We start from the raw sequence: 17,570 nt of genomic DNA, 5'->3' as shown, positions 1-17,570 counted from the left end.
TATTTTTGGATTGTTCATTGTTAGTGTGTAGAAATACAATAGAATTTTGGGGTGACTGGGTGGCTCAGTGAGTTAAGCACCTGCCTTCAGCTGAGGTTATAGTCCCACGGTCCTGGGGTTAAGCCACACGTCAGGCTCCCTGCTCAGCGAGGAGCCTGCTTCTTTCTCTCCCTGCCACCCCTCACCCTACTCTTTCTATCTCTCTCTCAAATAAATAAATAAAATCTCTTTAAAAGCACAATAGATTTTTGTAGATTGATGTATACTAAAACCTTGCTGAACTGGTTCTTCTAATAAGGGTGTGTGTGTGCATCTATTCTCATTAGTGTTTTCTATATACAAGATTATGCCATCTGCAAATAGAGATAATTTGTACTCCTTCCTGTCCAATCAGGATGCCTTTTATTTATTTACCTTGACCAAGTACTCTGGCTCAAATCTCCAGTACAGTGTTGAACAGAAGTGGTGGGAGTGAGCATCTGGTCTTGTTTTTAATTTTTGCATTTAACTGTAGTACCAAGTACCTTGATTATGTGTGAGTTACAAAGGTAAGTTAAAGATTAAAGACACCTGAGTGGCTCAGTTAGTTAAGCATCCAACTCTTGATTTCAGCTCAGATCATGATCTCAGAGTCATGACTGACCCACCAAGGCCCTTCATAAATAAATAAATTAAAAAAAAAAAAAAGATTCCCAGGAGCCCAGGTGGTTCAGTGGGTTAAGCCTCTCCCTTCGGCTCAGGTCATGATCTCAGGGTCCTGGGATGGAGCCCCCAATTGGGATCCCTGCGCAGCTGAGAGCCTGCTTCTCCCTCTCCCTCTGCCACTCCCCCTGCTTGTGATCTCTCGCGTGCTCTCTCTCTCTCTGTGTCAAATAAATAGATAAAATCTTAAAGAAAAAAAAAAGATTCTTTCTCTCCCTCTGCCCCACCCTCCCTGCTTGCACACACTTTCTCTTTAAAAAAAAAAAGAAAAAAGAAAGAAAGAAAATATGAATTACAGATTAAATGGTGGGGGGCGGGGCTTGTGGCCATGACCAGTTGACAGGACAATGAGAGGCACATGAGGTTCCATATTCTTCTATCTACTTTGTACCTTTGAAAGTCATGTAATAGAAAATGAGAGGGACGCCTGGGTGGCTCAGTTGGTTAAGCAGCTGCCTTCGGCTCAGGTCATGATCCCAGCATCCTGGGATCGAGTCCCACATCGGGCTCCTTGCTCAGCGGGGAGCCTGCTTCTCCCTCTGCCTCTGCTGCCATTCCGTCTGCCTGTGCTCGCTCTCTCCCTCTCTCTCTCTCTGACAAATAAATAAAATCTTAAAAATAAATAAATAAATAAAATTAAAAAAAAAAAAAAGAAAAGAAAATGAGAAAAAGTAAAATAAGGAATACATCGAGCCAGAAAGAAAGAACTAAGGAAATAAAGACAGTAGTAAGGGAAATAGAAGGCCCCCTGAGGAACTGGAGCCCCAGCAGGAATGCTGGAACATTTCTGCTGCTACCATCCAGTTCAAAATACTTTCCTCACCTGGGCCCTACCCCTGCCTGGTCACTCTGCCCCACGGTGCCAGCAGGCCAATAGGCTAAGACTTATCCCTTAGGTCTCTTTTAACCTAGAGCTGTTTTGTTTTAATGGCACTGATTTGTGGAAGAGGCCAGGCCAAATATCCTGCAGAATGTTCTGAATTTGTTGGGCCTCTTCCTCCAAGTGTTGTTTAGCTTGTCCCTCTATCCCCCACCCCTGTATTTCCTATTAACTAGATTTACCAGGACAGTCTCCTGTTATTGGCCACTTAGACTATATTCAAATTTTCCATACTACAGTCTTGCAAAGAACATTCTTGTATGTTTCTCCCATTTTTTTTCTTTCGACAGAGTGCGTGCGCAAGAGAGCGTGTGCGTGCCCCAGACTGGGGGAGTGGGGTGGAGGAGGGACTCTCAGAATCTTAATAAGATTTTTTTTTTTAAGATTTTATTTATTTGACAGAGAGATTACAAATAGGCAGAGAGGCAGGCAGAGAGAGAGAGGAGGAAGCAGACTTCCTATGGAGAAGAGAGAGCCTGATGTGGGGCTCGATCCCAGGACCCTGGGATCGTGACCCGAGTCGAAGACAGAGGCTTTAACCCACTGAGCCACCCAGGCGCCCCAGACTCTCAGAATCTCAAGCAGGCTCCATGCCCCAGCGTGGAGCCCTTATACAGGGCTCAATCCCACAACCCTGAGATCATGACCTGAGCCCAAACCGAGTTGGACACTTAACCGACTGAGGTCCCCCAGGGGCCGAAGGGGACATTCTTCATCAGACTCATCAGACTGCTCTCTGCAGGGACTGTACAGGTTCACACTCCCACCCGGGGCACACGAGAGTCAAGTACCCACTTGTCAGACTCTGGCCAAAATGTGGTCATGTCAGACTTAAATTTCTGCCATCCTGATGGATATAAAACGTCCCTCCTTGTGCTTGGTTCTCTTCTTTGTGATCACCAGGCATCGTCTCACCGTCTGCTGAACTTTCAGGCTAAGGGAGGACACTGAGCCAGAAGAATCCACAGGACCCACAGGACTTGCCCAACAGTGTGATTTTCTATACCCACAGCAAAGGCAACTCATATACTATGTATTTTATTGGTTTCATCGATTCAACTATTTTTACTAAATTTTTTGAAAGATTTTTATTAATTTGACACAGAGAGAGAGAGAGAAAGAACACAAGGAGGGGGAGCAGCAGGCAGAGGGAGAGGGAGAAGCAGGCTTCCTGCCGAGCAGGGAGCCCGACACGGAGCTTGATTCCAGGACCGTGGGATCATGACCTGAGCCGAAGGCAGACCCTTAACTGACTGAGCCACCCAGAGCCCCCTCAACTATTTTTTTTTTAAAAGATTTTATTTATTTATTTGACAGAGAGAGATCACAAGTAGGCAGAGAGGCAGGCAGAGAGAGAGAGAGGGAAGCAGGCTCCCTGCTGAGCAGAGAGCCCGATGTGGGACTCGATCCCAGGACCCCGAGATCATGACCTGAGCCGAAGGCAGCGGCTTAACCCACTGAGCCACCCAGGCGCCCCCCCCCTCAACTATTTTTAAAAGCAGACAGCTGAGATGCATGTACAGTTTGCTTCCAATCATGAATGACCCCCGGAGCCACACCACAGGCCCCTGGACAGGACCCTCTGCGTCGCCGCATTCCCTAACACCCCATTACTACTCCAGGGGAAGGAGGAGGAAGGGACAGGTGGGGCTAGGTAGGGAGAGAGAGACACGGGACCATGAGATGAGGCTCCCAGAAATCCCAAAAATGTAGAGGTGTGGGGAAACCAGAGATAAGGGACAAAGTGGACCACCCTGCCCTAGGCGTGGGGGGCTGGATCATGGGGGGTGTGTTTTTATGTGACCACAAAGAATAACCAGACCCCAAGAAGGCAGTAAGCCTTGGAAGGTGTTACCAGTAGAGGCATCAAAGGATTTAAGTTCCCTGCTTAGCTTTTTATGAAAGACTGACCCTAAAGGCCCTCGTTGACAACTCGGTCAAGACCCCTCTCGCTCCTGAGAGCTTTTTCTGTATCCCTGTTTAATAAACTATCGCTTTACTCAAAAAGAAAAAAAGCAGACAGCCAAGAGGCACCTGGCTGGCTCCGTCCGTGGCGCGTACAACTCTTGACCTTGGGGTTGGAAGTTCGAGCCCACACTGCGTGCAGAGATTACTTGAAAAAAAGTGAAACGGGGGGCACCTGGGTGGCTCAGTGGGTTAAGCCTCTGCATTCGGCTGAGGCCATGATCTTAGGGTCCTGGGATCCAGCCCCACATCGAGCTCTGCTCAGCAGGGAGCCTGCTTCCCACCTCCCCTCTGCCTGCCTCTCTGCCTACTTGTGACCTCTCTCTGTCAAATAAGTAAATATATAAATCTTAAAAATAAATAAATAAATAAATAGAAAGGGGCACCTGAGGGGCCCAGTCAATTAAGCACCTGACTCATGATCTCAGTGTTGTGAGTTCAAGCCCCACACTAAATTACTTAAGTCTACCGAAAAAAAAAAAAGAAAAAAACTTAAAAAAAAAGATGGGTAGATGATTTATCCTTTTTTTTTTTTTTTAAATTCTGATTTTGAGGGTGTCTGGGTAGCTCAGCTGAGTAACTGCCTTCAGCTCGGGTCATGATCCTGGAGTCTCAAGTCTTGCATCGGGCTCCCTGCTCAGCTCAGGGCGGGGGAGGGGGTGTGCCGTCAGCTCCTCCTGCCGTCCCCTGCTCCCTCCCCGGCTCACTCTCTCTCAAATAAATAAATAAAATCTTTTTTAAAAATAAGAATAGGGGTGCCTGGGTGGCTCAGTGGGTTAAGGCCTTGGCCTTCAGCTCAGGTCGTGATCTCCGGGTCCTGGGGTGGAGCCCCGCATCAGGCTCTGTGCTCAGCAGGGGGCCTGCTTCTCTGCCTATTTGTGATCTCTCTGTCAAATAAACAAAATCTTAAGAAAAAATAAGAATAAATAAAAAATAAATTGATTTTTTTAAAAGATTTTGTTTATTTGACACAGAGAGAGAGATCACAAGTAGGCAGAGAGAGAGAGAGGAAGGGAAGCAGGCTCCCCGCTGAGCAGAGAGCCCGATGCGGGGCTCGATCCTAGGACCCTGAGATCATCATGACCTGAGCCGAAGGCAGAGGCTTTAACCCACTGAGCCACCCAAGTACCCCTTGCTAATTTTTTTAAATCTGGAATTTAAAAAAAGGAAGAGTGTTGCTTTGGGGACTACGTGTGAAGTGCTAGGACGCCCCTGGTCAAGCAGAGAGAGGCCTTGAAGACCCTCCCTCAAAAGCTAACTCGAGGCCAGCAGACAGATGCGCTTGGCCGACCATATGCTCAGCTGCTGCGGCTCTGCCACGACGGCCTGGAATCTTCGCTGGGAGTCGGATGTGCTATTAATACATGGTGACTCACTAAAAGCTCGGCTTCCTGGAACGTTCTCCCCAGGGAGGAGGAGCCCTGTTCCTGCCTATAGAAGAATCCTCTGAAATCCCACTTTCAAAGGTTCCAGTAGATCATGAAGGCTAAGCAAAGAGAAGGAGAGCTTCCGAAATTATACAAAATTATGTAAATGCTGGTGCATCTGCCAGTAATTCAATCCCCAAACAGCGGCAGGTGCGTGGGGCCGGCGCGGGCGCGCGGGCGCGCACCTGCCGGGAGTTAACGGTTGGGGCAATGGGGCCCGAGGCGGGGGAGAGCGGGGGAGGAGCCGGGACGGTGCCCCCGGGCGCCTGTGGAGGCTGGACAGTGGGATTGGCCTGGTGCAGTGGGGCATGAAGACCATTTGGGGGCAAGTTATTGCTTCATACAGACGGGGTCCCTGCTGGGGACATGGAAAAGTTTACCCAGTAGGTGCTGGGGATGGTCGGGTAAGATTTTGATGTAGGTAACGCCACTGAGCTCGGCACTTAAAATGGTCAGTTGTTTGTGACATACATTTTACCACAATTGAAAAACCAGACGAGGGGCACCTGGGTGGCTCTGTGCAGTGGGTGTGTGCCTGCAGCTCGAGTCATGATCCCAGGGTCCTCACGGGAAGCTGCTTCTCCCTCTGCCGTGCCCCTGCTTGTGCTCTCTCTCCCTCCCTCTCTCTGACAGATAAATAAATAAAATCTTTTTTTTTTAAAGATTATTTATTTATTTATTTATTTGGCAGAAAGAGACACAGTGAGAGAGGGAACACAAGCAGGGGGAGTGGGAGAGCTCGAAGCAAGCTTCCCACCGAGCGGGAAGCCTGATACTCGGATTGATCCCAGAACCCTGGGATCATGACTGAGCCCCCCAGGTGCCCAATAAATAAAATCTGTTTTTTAAAAGATTTTATTTATTTATTTGACAGACAGAGATCACAAGTAGGCAGAGAGGCAGGCAGAGAGAGGGGGAAGCAGGCTCCCCGCTGAGCAGAGAGCTCGATGTGGGGCTCGATCCCAGGACCCTGAGATCATGACCTGAGCCAAGGCAGAGACTTTAAACCACTGAGCCATCCAGGCGCCCCCCAATAAATAAAATCTTAAAATAAATACATGGCACCTTGGTGGCTCAGTGGGTTAAAGCCTCTCTGCCTTTGGCTCTGGTCATGATCTCAGGGTCTTGGGATCAAGCCTTGCATCGGGCTCTCTGCTCAGCGGGGAGCCTGCTTCCCCCTCTCTACCTGCCTCTCTGTCTGCTTGCGATCTTTCTCTCTGTCAAATAAATAAATAAATAAATAATCTTTTAAAGAAGTAAATAAATACATAAAAATAAAAAATAAGCTTTATGGGGGTGCCTGAGTGGCTCAGTCGTTCCGCCTCTGACTTTTGGTTTTGGCTCAGGTCCTGATCTCAGGGTCTTGGGATCAAGCCCCGCGTTGGGCTCTGTGTTCAGTGGGGAGCCTACTTCTCTGCCTCTCTCTCCCTCTGACACTCCAACCACATGCACTCATACTCTTTCTCTAAAATAAATAAAATCTTAAAAACAAAAATAACAGCTTTATTGAAATATGGTTCATATACTATACAAATCATTCATTTAAAGTGTACAGATCAATGATTTTTTAAATTGTTCTTGGTTTTCTAAATTTTTTTAAAGATTTATTTGAGAGAGAGCGAGAGAGCAGTGCAATACCATCACCACAATCAATTCTAGAACACTGTGACTACCTCGAAAAGAAACTCTGCACTCATTAGCAGTCACTCCTTAATGCCGCCCTGCAGCCCCTGGGAACCAGGCCTCTTCCTCTGTCTCCATGAATTTGCCTGCTCTGGGAACTTCATATAAATGGGATCATACTGGGGCATCTGGGTGTCTCATTCGGTTAAGCATTTGCCTTCAGCTCAGGTCATGATCTCAGGGTCCTGGGATCGAGTCGTGCATCAGGTTCCTTGCTCCCTGGGGAGCCTGCTTCTCCCTTTCTGTCTGCCTGCTGCTCCCGCTGCTTGTGCTCTCTCTCTGTCAAATAAATAAATACAATCTTTTTAAAAAAAAATGGAATCATACAGTCCACTGGTGGCGTTTCGTGACCGGGTTCTTTCACTTGCGTGCTGCCGCGTTCATCCCCATGAACAAGTGTGGCACGAGTCAGTACTTCTTACGCACCTCTCAGTGACAAGAGGATAGTATTTGGAAGAAGAGCCCATTGTATGCACCGCTACATTTGGTTTATCTGCACCTCTGTCGATGGACATGTGGTTTGCTCCCACCTTTTGGCTTTTGTGAATAATGCTATGAAAATGTGTGCATTTTTTAAAAGATCTTATTTATCTGATAGAGATCACAAGTAGAGAGGAGAGGAAGCAGGCTCCCCGCTGAGCAGAGAGCCCAATTCGGGGCTCAATCCCAAAACCCCGAGATCATGACCCTAGTCTAAGGCAGAGGCTTAACCCACTGAGCCACCCAGGCGCCCCTGTGTGTGTATTTTTGAAAGCGTTTTCATCGGTCCTAGACAGACGCCTAGCAGTGGAGTTGTTGCACCCAATGGAAAGTCTCTGTTTCATTTTTGGAGGAACTGCAAGACTGTTTTCTAGAACAGTTCCACTCCACACTCCCAGCAGCCGGGTAGGAAGTCCCAATTCCTCCACGTCCTCACCAATACTTCTTAGTCTCTCTCCTTCTACTTCTGTTTGTGTTTAGAATATTCCAGAATAACACTTAGGAAAAAAAAAAAAGAGAGAGAGAGAGAGAGAAGAAATGTAGAAATTAGACTGGCCAAACCAAAATGTTTTGGCCAGTCTTGGTTTACCTGTCACATGCCAGACGCTGTCCTATGTATTTGGGATAGACAAAACAGAGAAACGTCTGATATTTGAACTCAGGACTGGCCGGATCAGTTCTTCCTCACCCGCCATCTTGGGAGGTAGAGCCCAGCCTGGAATTCCCACCCCTGCCCTTGGTCCCCAGCCTGGGAGGGACAGGGGGGATGACTGAGGGGAAGGTGTCGTGCTCTCACCCTCCATCAGGCCTCCCTCAGCCCTGGAGGCCCCGGGTGCCGCCCTCTACAGGCGGGACAGGGTGGGCGAGCGTGGAGGAAGGGGCCACCTGGCACCAAGATGAGACAAAACCAAGATGGTGGAACCGCCTTAGCAGTTCCTGGTGGGACAGACACGCCTCAGGAAGTGGGCACAGGCCCCGCTATCTTGATGAGGCTGCCTATGGGCTGCCGCCTCCAGAGTCTCCGTCTGATCCGGGTCTGCGTCCAGGTCACACGGTCACCCACGGTCACCCCCCAGCTCTCTCGTCACTCAGCCTGTGTGCAGGTCCCTTCCTCAGGCCATGTCCAGGCTTTCAAGCCTGGTGAGCCACCTGCTGCCTCGTCCCCTTTCCTCTTTGTTGCGATCAGGCCAGCTTTCTGTCAGCAGTCAGCCCCTTCCAGAAGCTTCCCCAGACTCTGCCTGTCCTTGCTGCGCTTGTACCTCAGCCGGAGCCCTTGTGGCCTCCACATGAGCTGCCGTGGCTCGGTCGGCCTTCTGCAAGGCCGTTTCATCCGCGGGGCCCGCGGGCCCGGCCTGGCCTAGCGCTCGGTGGCTGTTGGCGGATGTATATGCCTGAGAGGAATCACTAGAGACCGAGAAGGCTGTCGGACCAGGAGGCAGGAGTGGGGGACCTTTCCGGAGGACAGGAGGCTCAGGCTGGGCCTCGGTGGCAGCTCAGAACGGTGTGTGGTAAAAGCGAGCCTGCGTGAGGGAGGCTCGGAGGACAGGTGGGGAAGGTCCCCAGAAACGGCATGTCCTTGCAAGGGAAAGCTGTGTCACAGCACCTGCTCGACGCCGGGCACGGGGAAGCCCGCTACCTAGCGAGGCCAGGAAGCTCTTCCTGGCGTCACCATTTCTCATTTACAATCGAGGTCAGAGGTGTGGAGTCCAGTGACTTGCTTCAGGTCACTTTGAACGCCGAGAGACTGCTTTCCCTAGTTTTTCTTTTTTTAGTTGACAGGCAGAGTCACAAGTAGGCAGAGAGAGAGGGGGAAGCAGGTTCCCCGCTGAGCAGAGAGCCCGATGCGGGGCTCGATCCCAGGACCCTGGGATCATGACCTGAACCAAAGGCAGGGGCCTTAGCCCAATGAGCCACCCAGGTGCCCCTTCCCTCATTTTTTAAAGCTTATTTTCTTTCGTAATTTCTCTATCCAACATGAGGTTTCAACTCCTGATTCTGAGAGCCAGTCACTTGCTCTTCCTACGGAGCCAGCCAAGCGCCCCTCATGCTTGTTTTCATTTGCTATTTAAGTAAAACCATTAAAACCCACCCATTCTGGCGTGCCTGGGTGCTCAGGTCGTGGTCCCCGACCATGGGAGCCTGCTTCTCCCTCCACCTCTGCCCCTCCCCCACTTGTGTGTGCTCCCTAATATTTAAGAAACTTTCGGGGCGTCTGGGTGGCTCAGTGGGTTAAAGCCTCTGCCTTTGGCGCAGGTCATGGTCCCATGGTCCTGGGATCGAGCCCCGCATCGGGCTCTCTGCTCGGCGGGGAGCCTGCTTCCTCCTCTCTCTCTCTGCCTGTTTGTGATCTCTCTGTCAAATGAATAAATAAAATCTTTAAAAAAAAAAAAAAAAGAAAAAGAAACTTTCCAAGATTTTTTATTTGTAGGAGAGAGCACAAGCAGGGGGAGCAGCAAGCAGAGGGAGAAGCAGGCCTCCTGCTGAGCAAATGTGGGGCTCCGAGGACCCTGAGATTTGAGAGGGAGCGAGCTTGGGTGGCAGGCAGAAAAGGGGACAATCTCAGGCAGACTTCCCTGATCCCAACGCGGGGAGACGGGGGCAGTCACAACCCTGCCCCAAGATCATGACCTAAACCCAATCAAGATTCGGCCCTTCAACAACAGAACCACCCAGGTGCCCCTGAACTGATTTTTGAAGACTTAACAACCGTTTTTTGTTTTTAAGATTTTATTTGACCACCAGAGATCACAAGTAGGCAGAGAGGGGGAAGCAGGTTCCCCGCCAAGCAGAGAGCCCGATGTGGGGCTCCATCCCAGCAGCCCAGGATCATGATTGGAGCCGAAAGCAAAGGCCCCAACCGACTGAGCCACCCAGGCGCCCTGAAGATTTAACAACCGTTTGATGTTAAGCTAAATTCAGTTGGTTTTTGCAGGTTGATCTTAGGACCTCCTTCATGTCTTGCCTCCAACTCGAACCTGTGACCTGCCCTCCTCCACAGGATGGGACTATTCTGGAAGGTGTTAAGCAACCCTGGGTTTTGAGGCCCCCCGTGTACTTTTGGAGCTCCTCACCCAGCGCGCTGAGCATCCATCTTCTTGGTGGTCCCGGCTCCAAAAGGGGTCAGTGGGGGATGCTTCCAGATACACAGCCTGCCTCAAGCGCTCAGCAACTCTCGGAGAAATCACGGAGGTCCTCTGCAGATCCTCTCGCGTGTCCAACAACCTCCAGTGTTCACCGGACCCAGGAAACAGAAGGAACACCCCCACCCCCGACATTCCTTTTAGTGCAAAAACCTCACACTTCTTCCCAGCTGGTCCCCTCTTTCCCGGAGCAGCAGAACACCAGAGAGCCGGTTTGGGAGGTAAATTTGGAACCAGCACAAGACAGCCGTTGCGGAGAGGATTTTGAAGATCAGATGGGCTTACCACTCACCAGGGACTCAGTGGTTCTAGGGAGCCAGGGGCCCACCCTGCCCCAGGACACACAACTTGGGGGTTCTGTCCTGGCCCAGCGACCTAGGCTGGTCATGATCATGGTTTGTATGTGATCTTAGCCTCCAAATCCTGCATGGACCCGCTACCACCCGTTTTCAAACCCAATTTTAGGATTGGCCATTGCTGCCCCAGCTCCCAGAGGGGAAGCCTCTGGCTCGGCTGGTTGGTGGAGACAGGAGCTCCCCTTCTCCCCGTGGCGCTCACAGGGGTCAGCAACCGCTCGCCGCCAAGTGTCTTGCCTGAGGCTCAATAAAGAGCCGGACTAAGAGGCTTTCGGGTGGGGGGTGGGGCGGCCTAAGCAGATTTGAAGAACTCATACCTGGAAGGCTGAGGTATTAAGGAGCTATATTTAGGACAAAAAGGTTTTACAAATACAGAAAAGCAGTTTGGACATGAAAATCCTGCGCAAGGAACGGTGTGTGAGGGAATGGGACCCAGCACAGGGGAGACGCCGTGTTGCGTCACGCTCCCATTCTCTGCCACGCACTCTAGAATGTGCCCCCCCACCCCCAGGGCCCCCACATCAGTGTGCACGGGCAGGGCGGTTGAGGACCTCAGGCCCCCACGGGAACCACGTCCCTCTTAGTCTCCTCATAAGCAACACGTGTTTTATCTCAGGTTCTTCCATCTGGGGTGCCTGATCCCCTACAACTCCCATGATGTCCCCCCCGGCAAGACACACACTTTCACAGAACTTTAACTTGTATTTGTTACAACCTTTTATTGTAGAATGTGACGAGCACTACATTTCCACTCACGGAACTTGTGGAGTTACTCCTCCAACAGCTTTACAACACGCCTAAGTAGGCTGAGAATGTCGCTACTCTAAACAACGCTCCTCTTTGGAAAACAAGCCCTATACACAGTTACTCCCTTCAGCTTGGTTTAACTACTAGTTTCTAGAGGCCTGGTACATGCATCTGGTAACTACAGGGGACAGAAGATTTAAAAAGTAGATCCTAGAGGGTGAGAGCTGTTTTAACCAACACTTCTCTTTAAAACATCAAGGTATAACTCGGAACACTTCAGTGACAGACAAATTTGGTCTTACTAAGGAATCCGCTTGTAGCTAAACACTTTAGACCACAGTTAACGTTAGGTTACGCACACCTCACAACAAAGGTCACCTTGTCCAGTTACAACGAGCCGGCGTGGCACTAGGGAAGAAAAACTAGCTGGGCTTTAGCTCCTACACGTCACAGTATCACACTCGAACAGAAAGAAATCTTATCTTCCCCTTAAGTAGTTATTATCATGCCATACAGATTCTTAAAATGTTAACAAAAATAAAGAAAAACATCCTTGAAAATATATTATCAGAGGGAATGAAGATAAAGTATCGAATACATGTACAAGTCATTCTCGCGGCACCTAGTCAACCTCCTCCATGCGCGACGTGTCGTCGTCACCTTCCAGGGGGGGCATCTCCTCACTCACGGCCGCACTGCTGTCGTCAGCGGTGGGGTCATCTTCATCAATACCTGTTGGGAAAGAAACCCCTCCTGCTGTTAGGTTTCTCGAAGCCAGCTGATCACCAGCCGATCACCAGTCCACTACGCTGGTCTGTACCCACTGTAAAGGCTGAACCGTTAGTTGGTGCTGAAAGCGCTTTCATTTTTCAGACCTTCTGATCAGAAGGTCTGTTCTCTGGGTTGTTTTTTAAAATTTTTATTTATTTATTTGACAGAGATCACAAGTAGGCAGAGAGGCAGGGAGGGGGAAGCAGGCTCTCTGCTCAGGAGAGAGCCCAATGCAGGGCTTGATCCCAGGACCCTGGGATCATGACCTGAGCTGAAGGCAGAGGCTTTAACCCACTGAGTCACCCAGGCGCCCCTCTGTTCTTTGAAAGAGGAGCCATTACGGTGACCACCCCTAACATGAATGGGGCTGAAGGGCCCGCCCGGCCCACGGCTCGCGGGGAGCTTACCGAGACCGAGCTTGATCATCCTGTAGATCCTGTTGGCATGCGTCTGCGGGTCTTCCAGACTGAAGCCGGAGGACAGGAGCGCCGTCTCGTAGAGCAGGATGACCAGGTCTTTCACAGACTTGTCGTTCTTGTCGGCCTCGGCCTTCTGCCGTAAGGTCTCGATGATGGAGTGGTCGGGGTTGATCTCCAGGTGCTTCTTCGCGGCCATGTAGCCCATGGTGGAGTTATCTCTCAAGGCCTGGGCCTTCATGATCCTCTCCATGTTTGCCGTCCAGCCGTACGTGCTTGTCACGATGCAGCACGGGGAGGTCACCAGCCGGTTTGACACGACCACCTACAAGCAGAGCATGAAGAAATTAGTGAATGCACGTACAAGACGCCACTATGGCTAATTTTTCGGTAGCACCACCAGCTGCATGGGTACATGGAACCCAAGGACTCCAAGGACTGAGTAGTCACGAGTCAGAAACACCGCCGGCCAATTCAACTATTCAGAGCTTTCTTCCAGCACACTCTAACTCTCCCCGGGTCTTCAGCCACCTTAAGAGTGTTCTCTATGTAGGAAATGCTAATTTTCTATTCGGGAAGTTCAGAAAACACAGGGGGAGAAAGGGCCTGCGGAGGACAAACCTGGCCAACCCCTCTGGGCCCTCTAGAAAGCAGCCCATGACCAGGAGACCGCGGCAGCCCGGGGCTCTGCTCTCACAAACCTTTTCTACTTTTTTCTCTAAGATGTCCTTCATGATCTTGCACAGGTTTTCAAACTTTGTCTTTTTCTCTTCCTGTTTCTTTTTCTCTTCTTCATCTTCTGGAAGTTCCAAGCCCTCTTTGGTCACAGACACCAACGTCTTCCCCTCAAACTCCTTGAGCTGCTGGACGCAGTACTCGTCAATGGGCTCGATCATGTAGATCACTTCCAGGCCATGCTTCCGAAGACGCTCCACGAAGGCCGAGTTCGCTACCTGGTCCTTGGTCTCACCTGAAGGGTGGGAGAAGTTACAGACCTTTAACAGGCAAGGACTTCATCTTGCTTTTACCTTTTGCTAAATCTAGTCAGATCTAACCACAGATACCGCCCAGCCCACGTGGCCTTGCCTGGCTTCGTCCCTGGGCGCAGACCTGCAGAGCCCGGTGCCCGCGCACCCTCCGACCTTACCTGTGATGTAATAGATGTGTTTCTGGTTCTCCTTCATTCTGGTGCAATAGTCCTTGAGAGACACCATCTCGTCACCGGAGGCGGACGTGTAATAGCGCAACAGCTCTGAGAGCTTCTTCCGATTCTGAGAGTCCTCGTGGATGCCAAGCTGAAAGAGAACGTAAACTCTGAACTTTCTCTGCATTTAAAGAAAGTCAAAAAATTTGACAAACTATGACCCCTACTACTGAGGATCCAATGTGTTCACCCCAACCTTGATGTTTTTGGAGAACTGTTCGTAAAACTTCTTGTAGTTCTCTTTGTCTTCGGCCAGTTCGGTGAAGAGTTCTAAGCACTTTTTGACCAAGTTCTTTCTGATAACCTTTAAAATTTTGCTTTGCTGCAGCATCTCACGGGAAATATTTAGAGGAAGATCCTCAGAGTCCACCACACCTCTGATGAAATCTGAAAAAATACAAACAAATGCACTCAAAGTCATTCCCAAAGACGCGGATAATCACAATCCACAAACAGGTAAACCCAAAGATCATCTCCTGCCCCACATGGGTTCTTTTTTAAAAAAATATTTTATTTGACAGAGAGAGAGAGATATCACAAGTATGCAGAGAGGCAGGCAGAAAGAAAAAGAGGAGCCTGAACCAAGGGCTTGATCCGAGGACTCTGGGATCATGACCTGAGCCGAAGGCAGAGGCTCAACCCACTGAGCCACCCAGGTCCGCCCCCCCCCACCCTCAACATGCATTCTTGAATCCACTGTGCAGAGCCGCCGAGGCACTGGCTGGGCTCGAGCCTCCCACTGCCCACACTTACTCAGATACTCTGGGATGAGCTCCTCACAGTTATCCATGATGAAGACTCTGCGAACATACAACTTGATGTTGTTCTTTTTCTTTCTGTTCTCGAATAGGTCAAAGGGAGCACGTCTTGGCACAAAGAGAAGAGCTCGGAACTCCAACTGTCCTTCCACTGAAAAATGCTGTTTAAGCAAGCACACAGCGAACCATCATCAAGGGACAACACAGGTAGGAGCCACTGAAGACGCGCTCCGCGGGGGCGAGTAGGAGGGCTGGGACAGAGGCCTGCGCCGCAACCCACACCCCTACCACAAGACAAGCTGCAGGGACTCGGGGCACTCACCTTCACTGCCAGGTGATCTTCCCAGTCATTGGTCAAACTCTTGTAGAATTCTCCATACTCTTCGTTGGTGATATCGTCGGGGTTTCGGGTCCAAATGGGCTTGGTCTTGTTCAGTTCTTCCTGGTCGATGTACTTCTCCTTGATCTTCTTCTTCTTCTTCTTGTCCCCGTCCTTCTTCTCCTCCTCCTCCTCGTCCGAGCCGACGTCTTCTATCTCGGGTTTGTCATCTGACTCCTTCTCTTCCTTTTCTTTTTCCTCCTCTTTCTCTTCCTTTTCTTCAGCCTCATCATCGCTCACCTCTTTATCACGTTCCTTCTCCACCTTCAAAATGAGATGCAAGACCACGTCACCTCTGCATTCTGGAACTAAAGAACACCCTGCACTGAACACAGTTAACACCCAAATGTAAGACTCAAAGAAAGAAACGTTTATCAGCCAAAACACTCTGGTCGGCATCTCACGTTATCTACCTAAGTAACCAGCCTGGGTACGTGGACAGGGAGACGGAACTTCACAAAGTCCCGCCAGTGCAAGTTTGGCTCATTCCCTCATCAACAGACCCAAACACTAGGAACTTCCGGTCACCAGCTCCGGGTGGCGAAACTCACGAACAGCGTGATGGGGTAGCCGATGAACTGGGAGTGCTTCTTCACGATCTCCTTTATCCTCCTCTCCTCCAGGTACTCCGTCTGGTCTTCCTTCAGGTGCAGGATAACCTTCGTTCCCCGACCCATAGGTTCGCCTGCGCAGAGAGAGAAAATTCTATTTCAATCTGAATGGGCAAATTAAGCAATTGGGAAAACAGAAAACCCTCAATTGTTCTCCACGCCACCCCCAACGGTTTTGAGCAACTTAACCGCCTGAGGTTTACTCCTACTATGCAAGGAGAACCCTGGGCAGTTAACCGCCTGCCCAGGGTCAGAACTCAAGGACCCCACTCCTCTATCACGTGCTTCCCGGGCCTCCACAGCATCTTCCGGGCCCCCAGCCTACAGCACCAGGCCCTCCCCAACGACGCAAGGGCCAGGTCGGCAGCCCACCGGATGCCCACCTGTGTCGGTGCGGACCGTGAATGAGCCCCCCGCGGAGGACTCCCAGGCGTACTGCTCGTCGTCGTTGTGCTTGGTGATCACCGTCACCTTCTCGGCCACCAAGTAGGCCGAATAGAACCCCACCCCGAACTGGCCAATCATAGAAATATCTGCGCCCGCCTGCAGCGCTTCCATGAACGCTTTGGTCCCCGACTTGGCGATGGTGCCCAGGTTGTTGATCAGGTCGGCCTTGGTCATGCCGATGCCGGTATCCACGATGGTGAGGGTCCGGTCCTGCTTGTTCGGGATGAGGTTAATGTGCAGCTCCTTCCCCGAGTCGAGCTTGCTGGGGTCGGTCAGGCTCTCGTACCGGATTTTGTCCAGAGCCTGTGGACAGAGCCGGGGCCGGTGAGGGCCGAGCGCCCGGGGAGGGGGTGCCCGCCCGCCCAGCCGGCCCGGCGCGCCGCGCACTCACGTCGGACGAGTTGGAGATCAGCTCCCGCAAGAAGATCTCCTTGTTCGAGTAGAAGGTGTTGATGATCAGCGACATCAACTGCGCGATCTCCGCCTGGAAGGCGAACGTCTCCACCTCCTCCTCCTCCATCGGCTGGTCTTGGGTCTGGGTTTCCTCAGGCATCTGCAGGGCCGCGGAGCCGGTTACGGGCCGCCCCCGCGCCCCGCGCCCCGCGCCCGCTCCTCCGGGAGGCCCGCGCCCGCCGGCCGAGCCGGGGCCGCCGACAAAGGATGACCTCATTTCCAGCTGCGACAGCGAGGGCCGTGCGCACGCCGCCGCCGCCACCGGGCGCCACACGCCCTCGGGGACCCCGCCCGGAGCCGGAGCCCCCTGCCCCCTTCTCCCCTCCGCCCGAGACCCCGGAGCCCAAGCCCGGCGGCCGGGGAACCCCCACCGACCCGGGCGCACCCCCTTACCCGCGAGTGGGGGGTCGGGGGCGCAGCAGGCCCGAGGCCTCTGCCTGCGAGAGCAGAGCCGCGCCGCCCCACAGGCCCGGGGCCTCCGGGGGGCCCGCCCCGAGCCCGCCGCCCTGGACCCCCGCCGCCCCCCCAGGCCCCCCCAAGCGCCCCCTCACCTTGGCTAAAGGACCGCACGGGCTCCGAGAGGACGCAGCACCAGGACGCAGGAGCAACTGGCGCGCCGCCCCCGCGCTTCCCTTATATAGACGCGGGCCCGCCCGGCGCGCGGCGCCTTTTCCAGAAGCCTCCCGAACCTTCCGGAAGAACCCTCCCCAACCGCCGCCGCGGCCACGCGCTTGCGCCTGCGCCGTGGCCGCGGCCCCGCCCCTCTCCCGGGCGCGCGCGGGCCCGCCCCGAGCGCCCCACCCCCAACGGCCGCCGCGCGCGTCCCCGCACCGGTCTCAGTGCGCCGGCGCGGCCCGGAACTCTCGCGAAGGTCTCGCGCCTTCCGGAGCCACCACCCCCAGCGCGGCAGGCGCCGGCGCCCCACCCCCACCCGGTGCCTGCAGCGCCCGCAGGGTCCCCTCCGGCCGGCGCGAGCGCGTGCGCTCCTGCTCGGCCAAGTCCGCCGCAGTAGCGTAGTAGCTCCTACGGCCTCCCGGGCTGTATGGGCTTCGGCCCGCGGCCGTGGGGTGCCGCCGCAGCGCTGGGGTCGGCCCCCGGTACTGGCCCGGACTCGGTGTCGGCAGGGATCAGGGGTTCCAGGAAGGGAGAGG

The 17,570-nt window shown here is 52.5% G+C and overlaps 1 protein-coding gene across 1 annotated transcript; it reads right to left on the bottom strand.

Annotated features, from left to right (window-relative positions):
• Positions 1–11,332: 11,332 nt before the first annotated feature.
• HSP90AA1 (heat shock protein 90 alpha family class A member 1) lies at positions 11,333–17,177 on the bottom strand. The gene is made up of 11 exons (XM_082737431.1): positions 16,971–17,177; positions 16,358–16,519; positions 15,903–16,269; positions 15,460–15,593; positions 14,852–15,172; positions 14,525–14,690; positions 13,968–14,158; positions 13,715–13,862; positions 13,269–13,537; positions 12,559–12,892; positions 11,333–12,112 (listed from the first exon to the last, which is right to left on the bottom strand). The coding sequence occupies exons 2-11, from the start codon at positions 16,517–16,519 to the stop codon at positions 12,003–12,005; spliced, it is 2,202 nt and encodes a 733-aa protein (XP_082593557.1). The 5' UTR covers positions 16,971–17,177; the 3' UTR covers positions 11,333–12,002.
• Between the last annotated feature and the right edge of the window lie 393 nt (positions 17,178–17,570).

The sequence above is a fragment of the Mustela nivalis genome (genome assembly GCF_964662115.1).
Source record: "Mustela nivalis genome assembly, chromosome: 6".
NCBI classification, from domain to species: domain Eukaryota; kingdom Metazoa; phylum Chordata; class Mammalia; order Carnivora; family Mustelidae; genus Mustela; species Mustela nivalis.
This window is presented reverse-complemented; position numbering and strand designations above follow the sequence as displayed.

Excerpts from the sequence above, each read along its gene's own strand:
- HSP90AA1 (XM_082737431.1), bottom strand. The coding sequence starts at position 16,519 with ATGCCTGAGGAAACCCAGACCCAAGACCAGCCGATGGAGGAGGAGGAG. Across the intron at positions 14,691-14,851 it reads AAGATCACCTGGCAGTGAAG|CATTTTTCAGTGGAAGGACA; the intron begins GTGAGTGCCCCG and ends TTGCTTAAACAG. Across the intron at positions 12,893-13,268 it reads TAGAGAAAAAAGTAGAAAAG|GTGGTCGTGTCAAACCGGCT; the intron begins GTTTGTGAGAGC and ends CTCTGCTTGTAG.